Consider the following 19,506-nt stretch of genomic DNA (forward strand, 5'->3'; position numbering starts at 1 on the left):
CCCTTTACCCTAATTTGCACTTCAGAGACCCCCAAATTTTTTATTTGACCCCCGGCTTTGATACCAAAATTTGTTTTTTACTCAGTCTGATGCCCAAGGAGACTTCTGACTCTCAGTCTTGCACCCAAAGGGGATACACTGGTTTCCTACTAACAAGATAGCATCAAGTCATGCTGTTGGGTGCAAACCTAGGTGTCCCCTTCTTATAACACCATGAAGCCCAAATGAATGCAAAGGAATGACTGTCTCTAGCTCTAGTTAAAGGAAGCATGTATGTTTTGTATGCCAATCTAATACAGAAATTATGTGTGTTTGTTATATATATATATATATATATATATATATATATATATATATATATATATATATATATATATATCAACATTATGCTAAACAGGCAATCAATCAGTGGTCCGATCCCAAAAGATGCATGAGATTTACAATGAATATTAGATTAACTTTAAAGCTGACTTAATTACTAATGAAACCTTTTATCTGCCAACTGCTGTAGAGCAATTAAGTTTACAGGAAACCTGTAGTCTGCCAACTATTGTACAGCAAATAAGTTTACGGGAAACCTGTAGTCTGCCAACTACTATGCAGCAAATAAGTTTACAGGAAACCTGTAGACTGCCAACTATTATACAGCAAATAAGTTTACAGGAAACCAATAGGCTGCCAACTATTGTACAGCAAATAAGTTTAGAGGAAACCAATCTGCCAACTGCTGTACAGCAAATAAGTTTACAGGAAAATCATTCTAAGTTTGTTGTCTTATGTAGTGACATTTAGCAAGACAAATGCAAAAATTAATTCACTGGCAGGGAAAATATTAGATGTAAACAATGACAAAAAATTTCAATCAATTCACTGGGAGACAATATATTAGATGTAAACACTGTTAAGAAATTTCAAAACTATAATTTAATCACAACAATAGAATCCAATACCATAACTGTGTTATTTTAGGAAATACAATGAAGTCTATGAATAATAATAATAATAATAATAATAATAATAATAATGATAATTATAATAATAATAATAATTCTTACCTTGTACACAGTCCCAAATGCTCCAGAACCAATAATTCCACCTCTACGCAAATCTGACTCCTTGATCAGTTTCAAGATGGACAGATCTGGTTTTGCATCTGTTGGTGTAAGTGGCTGGAAATAAGACATAACATTCTAGGGATTATGTGCAAAGCTTTGGCCATGCCAATGAAAGTCATTATGTTGATCAAGTTTTCTATTTACTAAGTTGAAACAGGAGTCCTAGACAGCTTGTCCGGTTACAAATTTCTGGTTTTTCCAATTGAAAGTAAATTAAAATTTATGAACCTCCAGACTCCACTAACCAAGGTATCATTCAAGCATTATTTATGCAACATTCCCACTCCCTTTATGTTAACTCCGCGAGTCATTAGGTAAAATTTACACACTGAGAAATATCCAACAATGATCATTTAATCCTTAAAATTCCAATTTACTTTCTTTCTGTCATAACATCAGCAAATTTCATCAACAAAACATTAACTTTTAGGTAGCTCAAGGTTTTCTTTCATTAGTCTCTTCACTGCAACTGAATATATAGCTTGGTCTTCACCAGCCAAATGGCGTCAATTCTTTATACAGTAATTATAGGTTACTGCATTTGTATGAGAAAATATGAACGAGTTTTTTGGATGGAATACAGCACGAACTTGTGAGTGCAATATATCCTACCAACAAAACGAGTTCCTATTTTCCCATACAAATGCAGTAACCTTTTTATTATATGCAATTTTTTTTATTCTACCCAAGGTTTAATTATATAAACAAAATACACTACAAGTAACAATGTAAATGAATGAATGCCATATTCCAAACTAAATACACAAGCGCAGATTTGTCATTACACAATGACATCATTATTAATGTGCACATAACTCTGCCCAGATAAATTTGAACTTAGTCGTACGCTCAACATAACTTTCGAAAGAAAATGGCGTCTAGTTAAAATTGAAATTTGCAGTCATATTGTGAATGAATGTGCATTGCAACAACTGTTCCATTTGATCGGGAATGAATATATTTTGGTATTTTGTTTCAATTCGACGAAAGTTTGTGATTTTGGACTGGATTCATCTGTGCAAATTATACATGAAATACATCAGATTGAAATGGCGCGGAAGAAGCATGTTTACGTCTGCAAATGTGTCTGTTTCTGTCATTGAATGTTTGAAATCATAATGTGGGAAAAATATGAAGTCTTTCAATTGCAATTATCAAAAAGACGCTATGGAATTTAATTCTTATTTCATTTTGAGTGCAATAAGGAGGATGCAATTGCACTTATCATCGAAATTACAGCACAATTTTGAAATGTGTAATCCAGATTGAAAACCGACGACATGGCTCATGTAATTCGGATTTGCAGAATTAAGAAAATACATCTTGAGGAAATTCAGGATGTAAAACTGTAAGTATATTTTATTTTGCCATTCTTATCACCAGCTAAAGAAAACAGTATATGCCTTGTCACTTGTATGTTATTTGTAAGGACCTAATCTTCCGTCATTTATATAATGCAGCTAGCCAAAATCCGAAACATTGTATCAATGCGGAATGTGCCAAAACAGCTGGGGTTTTTTTGCAGTCCACAAAACGTTTTAGTTCATTCAGAAACAAATTTAAACAACCACAACGTAAAGAGTCTCTTATGCAAGTGTACATGATTTGTTTACAAATCAAAAGTGCTGGCGTCTGAGTCCATTGTTTGTTTACAAAAGAAAGTAGTTCCTTTATTCATGTGAATGCTATATATGTATTGTCGTGCGCGTTCAGTATCGGGGAATATTGAATGATTCTGACAATGTAAAGTTAACGGGGAAAAAAATGAGCATATAATAATATAGGGCAGAGTGTTACAATGGGTCATGCCAGTCATATAAAGAACTTTTTATCTGAATCATTATTTTAATAAATAAAAAACTGTTTCTAAACCAGGCTATTCCTTTTTGTTCTAATATTATACTTGTCTGACGTATGGCACGTATTGTTAGAGCACATGTTGTTCTTGCTTTCTACGCATTTGATCTTTCAAAAGCAAAATCCTGTTCATGGTTAGTGAGATCCCTTGCTGGATACATGACCGTGACCTTGAATAACAGTCAGTGAAATGTGTTTGAGCAGAATGCAATAATTTCTCAAGATTTGCTTGTAAAGCCTGCCATATGCTTTCTTTGTGAAAGGGGTAAGTGTTGGAACACAGGAATCACTACAATTACATTGTTTTAACTTCTAATCGATAATTATAATCAGAGGGTTGCCAATTTTGCTCAGAAATCACAAAGGTGGGTGGGTGAGCTTTTAATGTTATTATTATGGTGTAACACATTGGTATACGTAAAGCTTCACTTGGTAACTGGGAACCAAAAATAGTGTGCAAAATTTACCAATGTATAAAAAAATTCTTGATCAGTATCATGTGACTGTTTTTAGCCTATCGGTCCATTCATAACAGTATCATGTGACTGTTTATAGCCAATCGGTCCATTCATAACAGTATCATGTGACTGTTTATAGCCAATCTGTCCATTCATAACAGTATCATGTGACTGTTTATAGCCAATCGGTCCATTCATAACAGTATCATGTGACTGTTTATAGCCAATCGGTCCATTCATAACAGTATCATGTGACTTTTATAGCCAATCAGTCCACTCATAACAGTATCATGTGACTGTTTATAGCCAATCAGTCCATTCATAACAGTATCATGTGACTGTTTATATCCAATCAGTCCATTCATAACAGTATCATGTGACTGTTTATATCCAATCAGTCCATTCATAACAATTGGAACTATTATATAATATTGTCTGGAGTGTAAAGTTTTTCCGACTATAATGAAGTCTGGTTTAGTGATGGTCTGACAGCTAGCAAATTTTATTATTTAACATGGAAAAATTCACATCTTTATAACTGATTTTTACAAAGTTTTCATCAACTAAATATTACTCATTTAAAATTTCAGGTTAAGGAACGAATAATTTAAGAAAAAATCTAATAATTTCCATCAGTGATAAATGCATAATTAGGAAGGGCTATAGTCTTAAACACAGTACAGCATATATTGTCAAAGTAAGAGATACTAAACTTTAAGCACTTTAGTTTTACAAAGAATGGAAAAGTCAAAAATAAAATTTAAGTTTAATTTCACATTAAAGAATACAGAAATTTGATCAACATGCTGTTTCCACTTCATAGCAACAATCGAAACATTTACCTAGAATGGGAAAGTATGCCACATTATTTCCTTTAATTTATGATTTATAATTACATGGGTGACTTTTGGAATGTATTTTTTGTTTGTTTTCAGACATGATGATCAATTTGTCATGTAAAGTGTTAAAAATATCTCTACCTCAGCTTCTCCATATCCAGTCATTCTAGCTGTAAGTTTGACTGTGTTCTCCTTGGCTCGTTCTCGCTGTCGCCAATAGTAACCAAACAATGCCAGTAGACTACCGAGGACAATAACACCACCACACACAGGGATTGCAATTGTCATTATTCTCTTCCTCTCCTCTCTGTAAAAGTAAAGCATTAGGCAGAATGAATAACAGTGCTCTGACCATGAGTAACATAATCATAGTCTATAAAAGGATTAAATACAGTACAGTGTCATGTTTAGCAGTGAACTGACCATGAGCAACATAATCATAGTCTATAAGAGGATTAAATACAGTACACTGTCATGTTTAGGGGGCGCTCACCAGATAATATGTACTTTTGAAAGAGTGACGTATGTAAGGTGAAGTAGTTCGCATTTAAAACATGCACAATGGAGAGAATGTTGGCATACCTCTATGCTACATTAATGTAATGTGGATGATATTTCTTTTGCATATTGTACTTTTGGAAATTTTACATGATTTAAGCTCACTGCTAACTAAAATGACTGCTCCCTTGTGTTAAAAAATCAGCCTGTCTGTTGGACTGGCTACTTTTCCTAGTCCATATTATCCTGTCTGTTGGACTGGCTACTTTTCCTAGTCCACATTATCCTGTCTGTTGGACTGGCTACTTTTCCTAGTCCACATTATCCTGTCTGTTGGACTGGCTACTTTTCCTATTCCATATTATCCTGTCTGTTGGACTGGCTACGTTTTCCTATTCCATATTATCCTGTCTGTTGGACTGGCTACTTTTTCCTAGTCCATATTGTCTTGTCTGTTGGACTGGCTACTTTTTCCTAGTCCATATTATCCTGTCTGTTGGACTGGCTACTTTTTCCTAGTCCATATTATCCTGTCTGTTGGACTGGCTACTTTTTCCTAGCCCATACTGTCTTGTCTGTTGGACTGGCTACTTTTTCCCAGTCCATATTATCCTATTGGGCTGGCTACTTTTTCCTAGTCCATATTATCTTGTCTGTTGGACTGGCTACTTTTTCCTAGTCCATATTGTTTTGCCTGTTGGACTGGCTACTTTTCCTAGTCCATACTATCCTGTCTGTTGGACTGGCTACTTTTTCCTAGTCCATATTGTCTTGTCTGTTGGACTGGCTACTTTTTCCTAGTCCATATTATCCTGTCTGTTGGACTGGCTACTTTTTCCCAGTCCATATTATCCTGTCTGTTGGACTTGCTACTTTTTCCTAGCCCATATTGTCTTGTCTGTTGGACTGGCTACTTTTTCCCAGTCCATATTATCCTGTTGGGCTGGCTACTTTTTCCTAGTTCATATTATCTTGTCTGTTGGACTGGCTACTTTTTCCTAGTCCATACTGTTTTGCCTGTTGGACTGGCTACTTTTCCTAGTCCATATTATCTTGTCTGTTGGACTGGCTACTTTTCCTAGTCCATACTATCCTGTCTGTTGGACTGGCTACTTTTTCCTAGTCCATATATTATCCTGTCTGTTGGACTGGCTACTATTTCCTAGTCTGTATTATCTAATCGTTGAGCTGGCTACTTTTTCCTAGTCTGTATTATCTAGTCTGTTGGTCTGGCTACTTTTCCTAGTCCATATTATCTTGTCTGTTGGACTTTTACTTTTTCCTAATCTGTATTATCTAGTCTTTTCAGCTGACTATTTTTTCCTAGTCTGTATTATCTAGTCTGTTGGACTGGCTACTTTTTGCTAGTCCACATTATCTAGTATGTTGGACTGGCTACTATTTCCTAGTCTGTATTATCCTGTCTATTAAACTGGCTACTTTTTCCTAGTCTGTATTATCTAGTCTGTTGGACTGGCTACTTGTCCTAGTCCATATTATATTGTCAGTTGGGCTGGCTCCTTTTTCCCAGTCTGTATTATCTTGTCTGGCTAGTTAATTTTTGAGAATACAACAAGATTTGTTTTCGTTATATTTGTGAATGTTTGCAAACAGCAGCTGATATTTTAAAAACTTTCTTTCCAGTGTGTACATGTTGCCAAAGTGGACCTGCCAACAACCATAAGTCCATCACAGTAAGGCAGTTTATTTACTTTCGTAAGTTTAATCTGTTGTCAGTAAGGTGTAATTTTTTAAAATAAAAAATGCTATTATAAAGCTGGAAAACGTAATTAAAAGTTCAATATTCAAAACATGCAGCAAAAATAAACATTATGTTCAACTGAAAAGTTTGTAAAGTACATGTAGACTTTATTTACCACTAATACAGTTTCAGAAACTCTAGTTCCAAACCCTATAGATCTCAATGGCTTGTTGCTATCTCCCAACTTGACATAATTCTTGGAAATTCTTTTTCCATTTGACATGACAATGACAATTATATCTCCCACCATGGGTAATACTCCAATTGGCATGTGATGTCCAATAAATGCAAGTGTATCCCTTCCAGCTATTATTCCCAAGATTCTGAATATTCCTCTTTATGCTTCTGTGCTGATTATTAACACTTTTCATGAGGATTATTTTCCCTTTTGTCTTAAACACACATGGAATTACGTCACAATTAATACTTCCAGTTTAGTACCCACGAATGTAGTTCTAGTATATTTTTAGAACATTTTTTCCTCTCTCATTTTGGTGGTGATAGGCGAGTTTATTTATGCATTTGTGGTAGTGATTTAAAGGTAACTGTTTATTCTTGATAATTTGAGCTCAGTGTGTTGTTGTATGTGTGTATTTCGGCGACAGTGCACAGTCAGTAATAAGGCCTTGGTGATGATCCAGAAGTGAAATCTGTGTTCTGTTTACATGCTGCTAAGTTGACAGTCCAGCATCTCAAAAAAGAGCAAGTCAACATTTGACAAGAACTTCACCGTGAAGTCATCTTTGAAGGTATTTTAGATTAACATATGATTTATATTGATTGTCACACGGTGGAAAGGTCAGTACTGAGAAACAAAAGAAGAGAACGTATAGTAAAATTAATTGTGTTCTATGTCCACATTGCTTACTGTATGCCATTTTTTAAAAATTCTATAATTAGCAGTCCGATCATGCAGACACCTGGCATGAACAAATAGGTGTTTCAAGTGCCTGAGGTGCTGCTGTAAAGTTAGTCTGGTTCCCTGACTAATTTCACTAATTCTAATATGAAACCCAGATCCAAATCAAACATGGATGAACCAATTTTCCAGATTATTCACCAATGATCATTCTTCCATAGTTTTTGCTTTTATGCCGTAAGTCTGTATTTTAAGATTAATTTTTGTAAGACTTATGGAAAAAATCGGGTTGGCAGGTCTGTGTTGGTTGTGATTTTTGTGCCTATTTTGTGACATAGTGTATGACACTGTTTTTGTTGCCTACAAAGACAGGCCATCTCTTCAAAGAGGTTGTTTTGAACATAAATCTGGTGTACAACAATGTTTCATTGCCTTTGAAGACAGGTCATCTCAGGAAATAAAGTTCTCTGAAAGCAACTCAATCTATTAAAACCGATGACAGGTCATCTCAGGAAATAAAGTTCTCTGAAAGCAACTCAATCTATTAAAACCAATGGTTGATCCACTGTGATGAAACAATTAATCAATTCTTTAAATTTTAACTCATTTCCAACAACTGGGAACACATCATACAAGGGCCAGCGATGACCACAAGGGCCAATGATGGTCACATGGGCTGATGATGATCACAATGGCTAATGATGATCAAAAAGGCTGATGATGAATGCAAGGGTCAATGATGATCACAAGACAATGATAATCACAAGGGTTGATGATGAATGCAAGGATCAATGATGATCGCAACGGCCGCTGATTGTCACAGGTCGATGATGGGTCTATACATTGGCTGATGATGATCACAATGGCCAATGATGATCACAAGTCAATGATGAATGCAAGGGTTAATGATGATCACAAGGGCCAATGATGATCATAAGGGCTGATGATGAATGCAAGGGTCAATGATGATCACAAGGGCCAATGATGATCACAAGGGCTGATGATGAATGCAAGGGTCAATGATGATCAAAAGGGCCAATGATGATCACAAGGGCTGATGATGAATGCAAGGGTCAATGATGATCACAAGGGCTGATGATGAATGCAAGGGTCAATGATGATCACAGGGGCCAATGATGATCACAAGGGCTGATGATGAATGCAAGGGTCAATGATGATCACAAGGGATGATGATGAATGCAAGGGTCAATGATGATCACAAGGGCCAATGATGATCACAAGAGCTGATGATGAATGCAAGGGTCAATGATGATCACAAGGGCCAATGATGATCACAAGGGCTGATGATGAATGCAAGGGTCAATGATGATCACAAGGGCCAATGATGATCACAAGGGCTGATGATGAATGCAAGGGTCAATGATGATCACAAGGGCTGATGATGAATGCAAGGGTCAATGATGATCACAAGGGCCAATGATGATCACAAGGGCTGATGATGAATGCAAGGGTCAATGATGATCACAAGGGCCAATGATGATCACAAGGGCTGATGATGAATGCAAGGGTCAATGATGATCACAAGGGCTGATGATGAATGCAAGGGTCAATGATGATCACAAGGGCCAATGATGATCACAAGAGCTGATGATGAATGCAAGGGTCATTGATGATCACAAGGGCCAATGATGATCACAAGGGCTGATGATGAATGCAAGGGTCAATGATGATCACAAGGGCTGATGATGATCACAAGGGCTAATGATGAATGCAAGGGTCAATGATGATCACATGGGCCAATGATGATCACAAGGGCTGATGATGAATGCAAGGGTCAATGATGATCACAAGGGCCGCTAATTATCACAAAGGTCAATGATGGGTCTATACAAACTGGTAAATGATTTAATTGGCACTTGTAAACTCCAAAATCACCAGCTGTTATCAAAGTTGACAGATGGTGATCAAAATTGACAGATGGTGATCAATTTCAATGAAAACATCAAAATAGAGAGACAGGAATTCATTTCAATCAAAACAATTGGCAACTGAAAATTTCTGACCCAGCAGTGTTGTATTCAGTAACATGCTTTGTGTGAAGTGCTTGCTTTGGATTTGCTTACATCTGCTGGTGTAACATGGTTTGAAATTGTTTACATTTGCTAGTGTAACATGCTTTGAATTTGCTTGTGTCTGGTAGTGTAACATGGTTTGAATTTGCTTATGTCTGGTAGTGTAACATGCTTTGAATTTGCTTATGTCTGCCAGTGTAACATGCTTTAAATTTGCTTCTGCCTGCTAGTGTAACATGCTTTGAATTTGTTTATGTCTGCTAATGTAACATGGTCTGAATTTGCTAATGTCTGCTAGTGAAACATGGTTTAAATCTGATTGTGTCTGCTAGTGTAACATGGTTTGAATTTGCTTATGTCTGCAAGTGTAACATGCTTTGAATTTGCTTATAGTGGGGGTAAACTACATAACTGTACATTCAAGAATTTTATGGGCAAAATTTATCAACTACTTTGGAAATTCAAGTTCCAACACAGTATCGTATACTTCATGTCACTCACTCTTGGTCTGCACTCATCCGAGCAAGAACCTGAGGATGCGTCTCATCAGCACACACGATTAGACTTCTTTTATCAGGATCATCATTTTCCACCAGGTAGGGTAGGTTTGGTGGGCATTTCTCAACACACTCAAACTGAAATGCACAGGAAATTTTCGAGAATCAAAATTTAACTCTACTAATGATAAGGCAAAACTGTCATAGATGATCATGGTTTAGCAAACTGCTTCCATGCCAATTTGTTAGTGACCCACATCAGACATCTTTAATTACAGATGTTCATGTGGCAAATTAGTATGATACCTTTATATAACAAGTTATCCAGAGTGACTGCACGAGCTATCGCAGAGAACCACTTACTGTTGTGATTATTCTTAATTCTATGCAGTGTTTTTGTTAGTTGCAGAGTCAAAATATAATTTACACCTCTTGCTCACTAACAATTTAAAATTTACTGGACTGATTTAGGAGTAAATAATGTTCATTCAGTCCCTAATTCCATGTGGCAACTGATACTGACCCTCTTTTATAGCAATCTGCATACTGACCCAACTCAGCATGACATAATTCCCAATATAACAAAGATACTATGACTGACCCAACTCAGCATGACATAATTCCCAATATAACACAGACACTATGACTGACCCAACTCAGTATAATACAATTCCCAATACTACAAATTAAGATGAACCTAGCTCTGCATAATTCCAATATAATATAGGAATTATGACCAACATAGCTTATTATAACATAATTCCCAATATAACCCAGGAATTATGACCAACCTAGCTCAGCATAACATAACCCACAATATAACCCAGGCATTATGACTAACCTAGCTCAGCATAAGATAATTCCCAATATAACACAGGCATTTTGATGTATACCTATTTTTGAAATGTACCAAATATACTTCAATATAAGGCAACCTCAATTATAACCTGACACATATTTACAGCCCCCCTTCCCCCGTACTGTGTTAAAATGAAGGACCACTGAAATAACCTGAACAGTGTTAAAACGAAGGACCAATGAAATAACCTGGACAGTGTTAAAATGATGGACTACTGAAACAACCTAAACAGTGTTAAATTGAGGGACTACTGAAACAACCTGAACAGGGTTACAATAAAGGACTACTGAAACAACCTGAACAGTGTTAAAATGAAGGACTACTGAAACAACCTGAACAGTGTTACAATGAAGGACTACTGAAACAACCTGAACAGTGTTAAATTGAAGGACTACTGAAACAACCTGAACAGTGTTACAATGAAGGACTACTGAAACAACCTGAACAGTGTTACAATGAAGGACTACTGAAACAACCTGAACAGTGTTAAAATGAAGGACTACTGAAACAACCTGAACAGTGTTACAGTGAAGGACTACTGAAACAAACTGAACAGTGTTAAATTGAAGGACTACTGAAACAACCTGAACAGTGTTACAATGAAGGACTACTGAAACAACCTGAACAGTGTTACAATGAAGGACTACTGAAACAACCTGAACAGTGTTAAAATGAAGGACTACTGAAACAACCTGAACAGTGTTAAAATGAAGGACTACTGAAACAACCTGAACAGCGTTAAAATGAAGGACTACTGAAACAAACTGAACAGTGCTAAAATGAAGGACTACTGAAACAATCTGAACAGTGTTACAATGAAGGACTACTGAAACAACCTGAACAGTGTCAACATGAAGGACTACTGAAACAACCTGAACAGTGTTAAAATGATGGATTACTGAAACAACCTGAACAATGTTAAAATGAAGGACTACTGAAACAACCTGAACAATGTTAAATTGAAGAATCATTTAAACCTGAAATGTGTTATAATGACAGAACCATCATTGTATTTTTGGTGTATTTATTATTACCCTTAAAATACTGCCTTAGTGAAAGGGTCAAACTTATAGTAATTTCAAATCATTCAAAATATAAGTATTAAGAAAGAATATATTTTTTATTTTAAATATTTTCAAACTCTTTTATATTCTTCAGATATTATGGAAATATACAACAATCAAACTGATCTTACTGTTACAGTTTCGTTGTTGTGGATGATCTTGTAATTTTTACACTCTCTGCAGTCCTTACGTGATGGCCCAGTACATCCTTCTACACACTCATTATCACACTGATGACAGGACTTGGCTAAGATATCAGGAAATGTGTAATTTGGGCATCCACTGACACACAGTGAAAAATGCTTGAAGTAACGACACTCTGTGCAAGTACCAATATCGGGTCCATTACAGTCCACGCACAAGGTATGGCATGGTTGACAAATCTGCAAAGTTACAAACAGTCAATAGTGCAAGAAAATGGTCACTGACCTAATTTTTAAGAATGTGAATCTATCTATTAGAAAATACATTTAACTGATGATTAAAAAAATATAACAATTACTATAATTTGTTTTATTCAAACCAATGCAATGGCAATTATGATAACTTGATTTATTCAAACCAATGCAATTATTAATTGAGAAATTACTCTTTCATTCACCTCTACCCCTTGAACAACAATATAAATTAAAATTTAAAACTATTTTAAGTTCTTAATTTTAAATTATAGTTCAAAAATAAAAAACATATAATTCGGCAACAAGAATATTTAATTAGAAAGAATTCTTTTTAAACTAACTTTTCACTTTATCATTGGATTTTAATTGGTGAATAACCGACATTGTCCAATTAACAAAATATTTTTCAGGCAAATTTCATGAGATTTAAGCTCAATACAACACTCGCAGAACAACAATGTAAAAAATATGTTCCCATCATGTTCACAGTAGAAGACTAGCTCCCTCTGGCTGTGCTGGGAGCTCTTCATTTTGGAAGTGTATTCACTCTCACAGAGCATGGCTGCACTGAATAAAACACACGCAAGGTCCATTGTTAAGACTGATTCGACCCTCAGACTTAAGATGAAAAGAGTGACCTTGCTTGAAAGTACAGGAGTAATGATATTCTAAATGAGTTTTCGCGCTGACTTCCCTTCCATAAGGCATACCAAGCCTGAAACATACGAAGTCATAATGGTTGTTGTTGTTGTTGTTCTAGGGTTTAACGCCATTTTTCAGCACAAGATAGGCTCAACATGGCAGCCAGTATATCTGGTAGAGGAAGAACCCTGGAAAACCCAGGGAAGAACCACTGACCCATGAGAAGCTACTGTCAGGCTTTCCAACGTAGCCATGCTAGCCGAGCCCTGGACACGAACCCATGCAGACAGATGTGAGATGGCAGTGATCCGGAACAGTGAGCGCTTTAGACCACTCGGCCACTCGGGGCAACTGAAGTCATAATGGATGTTCTTGTATAAGTTTGGCCAACGAGGGATCTGTTGACTCAAGAAAGTGAGTATTCAAACAACAAAATTCAATAGCCTTCAAGCAGAACTATAACCTGAGTCTAGAGTATACTAATGCATTCAGTTTGATGACTCGTGCATAAACACCCATGTTGAAAACAATATTTTGCAATTCAGATTTTTGACTCTCATTCATTAATTTCTTTCTTTATTCTGCAGATTAAAACAAATCATCATCATACATGTCAAAGGATTGTGCCACAATATTGCTTAATGTAAAAAAAAAGAAGAATCAATTACATTTTTACGGGATAGTGGTGAGAGTGGTGATGGCCCCAGTCGCGTCTTGTAGTATCCTTTTGGACAATCTTCCAACTCGTGCGGCAAGCAGGAGATAGTCCTATCAACAAGAGTTTGGTTGATGGCAAGTTCACACGTGTTACAGCCGCCAGTTTTTACTTCACTGGATGGTCCCGTACATCTGGAATAATAATAACAGTAGAAATCTTGTATGCAGCTATTCCTATCTATGCAGGGATGATCTTGCATGTAAGGAAAGGAATCGCTGTTATCTAGGTGGGAATGATCTTGAATGAAAAGAAGTGAGTCACTGTTATCTATGTGGAGATGTATGGGAGGAAGTGAGTTACAGTTATCTATAAGGCAATGTATTGGAGGAAGTGTTAAACTGTTAGCTACGTTAATGTTGTTGATGTTGTTGTTGGGTTTTGTACCATTTTTCAGCACATGACAGGCTATGCATGGCGGCCAGTATTAATGGTGGATGAAGAACCCCGGAAAACCCCCAAAAGAACCAACAACCCACAAGAAGCTACAGGCAAGCTTTCTCATATACCTGTGTTAGCCAAATCCGAGACTCAAACCCATACAGACAGAAGTGAGATGGCAGTGATCCATAACGGAAAGCGCTTTAGACCACTTTGGGCCCACAGCTATGTTAATGATCTTGTATTGGAGGATGTGACATAATATTATCTAGGTGGGGATGATCTTGTATGAGAGAAAGTGAGGTACTGTTATTTAGGTGGGGATGATCTTGTATGAGAGGAAGTACGGTACTGTTATTTAGGTGGGGATAATCTTGTATGAGAGAAAGTGAGGTACTGTTATTTAGGTGGGGATGATCTTGTATGAGAGGAAGTACGGTACTGTTATTTAGGTGGGGATGATCTTGTATGAGAGAAAGTGAGGTACTGTTATCTAGGTGGGGATGATCTTGTATGAGAGGAAGTGAGGTACTGTTATTTAGGTGGGGATGATCTTGTATGAGAGGAAGTACGGTACTGTTATTTAGGTGGGGATGATCTTGTATGAGAGAAAGTGAGGTACTGTTATCTAGGTGGGGATGATCTTGTATGAGAGGAAGTACGGTACTGTTATTTAGGTGGGGATGATCTTGTATGAGAGGAAGTGAGTTACTGTTATTTAGGTGGGGATGATCTTGTATGAGAGGAAGTGAGGTATTGTTATCTAGGTGGGGATGATCTTGTATGAGAGGAAGTACGGTATTGTTATCTAGGTGGGGATGATCTTGTATGAGAGGAAGTGAGGTACTGTTATTTAATTCCACACTTTTATCCACTTTTAACATATAAAAGAAACTCATGTGCTAAAACTGACATGGCATTCCTGATCTAGCTCTATATCAAAGAATTAAATGAATAACATCAAAATAACAGACATATTCAGAAAGAAGATAACTCCCCTGTTATAACACCTTATTACAACATTATTAATGCTATTAAATGGTACTGCTATGGACCCCATGACCAAATGAACATTCCTGGTCTAGATCAAAAGATTCAAGGCATAACATCAATAATGAGTGTCATATTCCAACAATATATCATTAATCTCTTTCATGGCATAACATATTGATGTTATATTCAAACAGCATAACATTGATCTGTTTAATGGCATAACATCAATAATGAGTGTCATATTCCAACAGTATATCACTGATCTGTTCAGGGCATAACATCAATAATGAGTGTCATATTCCAGCAGTACAACATTGATATGTTTGAGGGCATAACATCCATAATGAGGGTCATGTTCCAACAGTATAACATTGATCTGTTCAATGGCAGAACATCAATAATGAGGGTCATATTCCAACAGTATAACGTTGATCTGTTTAATGGCATAGCATCAATGATGAGGGTCATATTCCAACGGTATATTATGGATTTGACAGTTCAAAATTAAATTATGTTGAGAAAGATATAAAAATTAATATTTACTGTCTTAAATAATAAGACCATGCAGGGCTGAGCAAATCCCATTGCCCGACGTCCTGGACTAGTCATTTTTGAAGTTGGACAAGTACAATTTTCCAAGTCGCTAGTCCGGGACAAGTGCTTTTTAAAAAAGTCGGGCTAGTCCTTATTTTCGTGCTTTAATCACTATATCTGCCTTTATTTGGCCAATCATACTGAATACTTGATTCTACCCCTCTTCGTGTATACATTTACATCCTGTTACCGCTTGACTGCATATTGGGCTAAGCGACCAAATTATCGGCAAATCAAAACACGTCAAACAAAAGAAAGCCAGTACGATCAATTAAAAGTGTTGTAAGCGGAATTCCTTAAACCAAAAGAGTTTACAAATGCTAACGAACATTTCTGCAAATGGACTAGAGCTTGAGGACTTTAACCCAGACACAGCTATCAATTGCTGGCTTAGTGCTCGTGCAGGTGGCAGAAATATACATGGACATATTTTCAAATCCATCAGCTAAAACATATATACATAAACCTGAAGAAGCCAAATAAATAACAACCAATGTTTTTGAAAAATTAAATGCTTCTAAGAAATAATCATGTTGTATATCATTTTCTTTCTTTCTTTTCTTCTATGGATTAAGCACATATGTCTCATCAAATCTCGGCATGTGATTACCATTTTGGGACCAGTGAAAAATAAGGTGGGACTAGTGACGAGTAAGGTGGGACTAGTGAAGAGAAAGGTGAGACTAGTGAATTTTCTGAAACCACTTGTCCTAGACTAGTGGTCAAAAAAAAAATTTGCTCAGCCCTGCCATGGAAAGTGAAAATAACATACAACAAAGTCTGAAAATTTGACATAGAAATCTTAATGTTGCCTGTGTTGAGTAGTACCTATCAATTTCTATAACATACAACAATGTCTGAAAAAGTCACATGGAAATCTTAATGTTGCCTGTGTTGAGTAATACATATCAGTTTCTATAACATACAACAATGTCTGAAAAAGTGACATGGAAAGCTTGAAGTTGATACCACACCAACACTATTAATAATAATATCAACAACAATATCAATAATAATATCAACAACAATGTCAACAATAATGTCAACAACAGTATGATGGGAGTATATGTCTCAGGTAGGACTTGTTAACAAGACAAAAAAGACTGCAACAGTCTGAGCTTTTTGGTTCTAATATGTTAGAAAACTAAATACCCATGAACCTCAACCTTGGGTTTCCAGTGGACAGGAAACCTAAATACTCAGGGAGCTCAACTTTGGGGTTCCTATGGGAAGGTAACCTAGAGTTCCCATGTACAATAAACCCAAATGATCTGGAACTCCAACTCTGCAGGTCCAAAAGGCAGGAAACTTAGATACTCAGGGACCTCAACTTTGGGTTTCCAGTGGACAGGAAACCTAAATACTCAGGGGACTGAGCACTGGGTTCCAAGGGACTGGAAACCTATCACTCGGGAACCAGACCAACTTGCAGTGAACTCTCCATTATCGAAGAGAGAATTATGTTTGCTGTAATTACTTATGTATTACAGAACATTCAGTATTATGTAATACAATACAATTTATAGGCTCATAAGTACAATTACGGGCTCATCAATGCAATTATGGGCAAACAGAAATACAATTATGGGCTCATGAATACAACTGTGGGCTGATCAATACAATTATGAGCAAACAGAAATAAAACTATGGGCTCATCAACACAATTATGGGCGAATACAAATACAATTATGGGCTTATCAACTCTGTACCATAAGAAGTCTATTGATGAAAACCCAATGTTGATATTGCCATCTCTTTGGGAATGGAAATAATATAATCAAGATAGTGTGTGTACGTCTGTGATTTGGTTTTTTAATCTTGCTATATAAAAAAATTCAGTCCTACCACTACAATGTCACCAGTAAGCAGTTTATAGTGACGTATAGCACTGGGGCATCATGCCACAGACATGTAGTATCATGTCCCACCCAGTCACATTATCCTGACACCAAGCCAATCAGTCCTAATACTAACCTCTTAAGGCTGAGCAACAAGCAAGGTGGTTGTAAGTACAATTTTTTTAAGTCTTTGGTATGAATCAGCCTGGGTTTGAACCAGCGACCTCCCGCATCCAAGGTGGACACTTAAACCACTTATGCCACCAGAGCTGTCTTCAAGATAGTCACCATGGTGGTTACAATGAAGGTCAGACATTTCCATTTAGAAATCTCTTCTGATGGAAACCCATGTCAAAATGGAAATCTCATGTCAAAACAGAAACCCCATGTCAAAATGGAAACCCCATGTCAAAATGTCATTTCCTGTAAGCAAAGTAGCAAAAATAAATTTTTCAAGATGGCAGAATACTGGACATCAGCGCAGCACCATTTTAATTTAAGACGAAGCATTATGAGAAGTCATTCAGTGATGCTCATGATATTGCAAATCCATTCTGGGAAAGTAGTGATAACAAGATTTTCAAGCTGGCCAATGTGGCAACCAAATCAGACCTTAGATCAGAAACATTTTCATTTAGAACCAAGCCGACAGCATAAGAAGTATATTGGTAAAAGAAACAATCCATGTCAATATGACTTTCTGTTCAGGGTGAAAAGCAATAAAATCATCTTCTAGATCGCTGCTGTGGCAGCCATTTCCATTGAGGACCAGGTGGACATGATAAAAAGTCTTGAAGTGAAACCCTCAAAATGGCACTATGTCAGTCCATATAGGAGTAGCAAGATGGCCACTGTGGGGAGGCCATATTGGATATTAAATCTTTTCTGGATGAGCGACCATAAGATTTTCAACATGACTGCTGTGGTGGACATGTTGGACACTCAACTGACACCAATTTCATCTAGCACCAACTAGACTTCATAAAAAGCTTTTAGTGAAAACCCCTTGCTTATATGACCATTTATGTAGGCGGTGTAGTGACAAGGTTTTCAAGATGGCCACTGTTACAATCATAATGGATGCCAGATCAATAATATTTTCATTTAGAACAAACCAGACATGATAAGAAGTCTTTCAGTGAAAACCCCATACTGATGTGACCATCCATTGAGAAGTAATAATAGCAAGATTTTCAAGATAACAGCTTTGGCAGTCATAATGGATGTACATACAGCATCATTTTCATCTAGTTCCAACTAAACCATTGAATAAATGTAATATTTCATGGCACACCTCCATGGAGGCTAAGAGCAGCTGTAACAAATGTGTTGTAACTGATGGATGGACATTGGATGCCACAAGACTGACCATCCCATATGCTCTTCTCGACCATGACCAATAGAGCTACAAATCAGAATAATAAAACATTAAACTTAAGAAAAAACATTATGAAGGAAATTAGACCTGGTGAAAATGACTATATGACAGCTTAATGTTGCATGTGATTTTTCTCCATGTGTGATATCAAAGAACCTTTATGAATTAAGTCTGAAGTCGAGGTGAATTGAAGGGATAAACAAGTTTCAAAATAGTCTCCTACCCCTCAGCACATGTGACATTGCATGGTTGGCAGATATTTCTTTCATCTGAATAAAAATACATTGGTGATGTCTGCATAACCGGACACTTTTCCATACAGACACCAGAAACACCATCAAGACCTGGAAACTTAACCTGCTTACAACGTGTACAGTTGGATGGTCCCTGGAACAGAAAGTTCATTCATGATTTTTTTTTAAAATGATAACAGTAAAATGACATAATCTCCTACACTAACATAAAATTGTGGTACCAGCCAAGATCCTTAATTTAACATAAACACTGTGTTCTTGGTAGCAACCTCTAAACTTTAACTGTGATTATAACTGATTTAGAATGCCAATACAGGAAAGTCATGTAACTAATCTAGAATCCCAATATATGAAAGTCAAATCACTAATCTGGAATCCCAATACAGGAAATTTCTGTTCTGATGCAGTGCACATACAGTGTATTGTTTCCTGCTATAGTTCATTGCAGTGTATTGTTTCTTGCTGTTCATAA

The 19,506-nt window shown here is 36.5% G+C and overlaps 1 protein-coding gene across 4 annotated transcripts in view; it reads right to left on the reverse strand.

Annotated features, from left to right (window-relative positions):
• The window catches only part of LOC149790206 (epidermal growth factor receptor-like), a 320,772-nt gene that overhangs the window by 41,435 nt on the left and 259,831 nt on the right, over positions 1 to 19,506 (reverse strand). For all 4 annotated transcript variants that reach the window (XR_016423815.1, XM_089972210.1, XM_089972209.1 and 1 more), the window contains exons 13-18: positions 19,004 to 19,167; positions 13,550 to 13,730; positions 11,973 to 12,224; positions 9,923 to 10,056; positions 4,411 to 4,576; positions 1,056 to 1,169 (exon numbers count right to left, since the gene is read on the reverse strand). Coding sequence is in view for 3 of the 4 variants with exons in the window: in XM_089972210.1 (XP_089828336.1) it covers positions 1,056 to 1,169; positions 4,411 to 4,576; positions 9,923 to 10,056; positions 11,973 to 12,224; positions 13,550 to 13,730; positions 19,004 to 19,167 (1,011 nt within the window). In the remaining variant the exon portion in view is untranslated. The remainder of the gene's footprint in view (positions 1 to 1,055; positions 1,170 to 4,410; positions 4,577 to 9,922; positions 10,057 to 11,972; positions 12,225 to 13,549; positions 13,731 to 19,003; positions 19,168 to 19,506) is intronic.

Source organism: Sinohyriopsis cumingii, chromosome 10 (assembly GCF_028554795.1).
Source record: "Sinohyriopsis cumingii isolate HCF-2022 chromosome 10, ASM2855479v2, whole genome shotgun sequence".
Classification (NCBI taxonomy): domain Eukaryota; kingdom Metazoa; phylum Mollusca; class Bivalvia; order Unionida; family Unionidae; genus Sinohyriopsis; species Sinohyriopsis cumingii.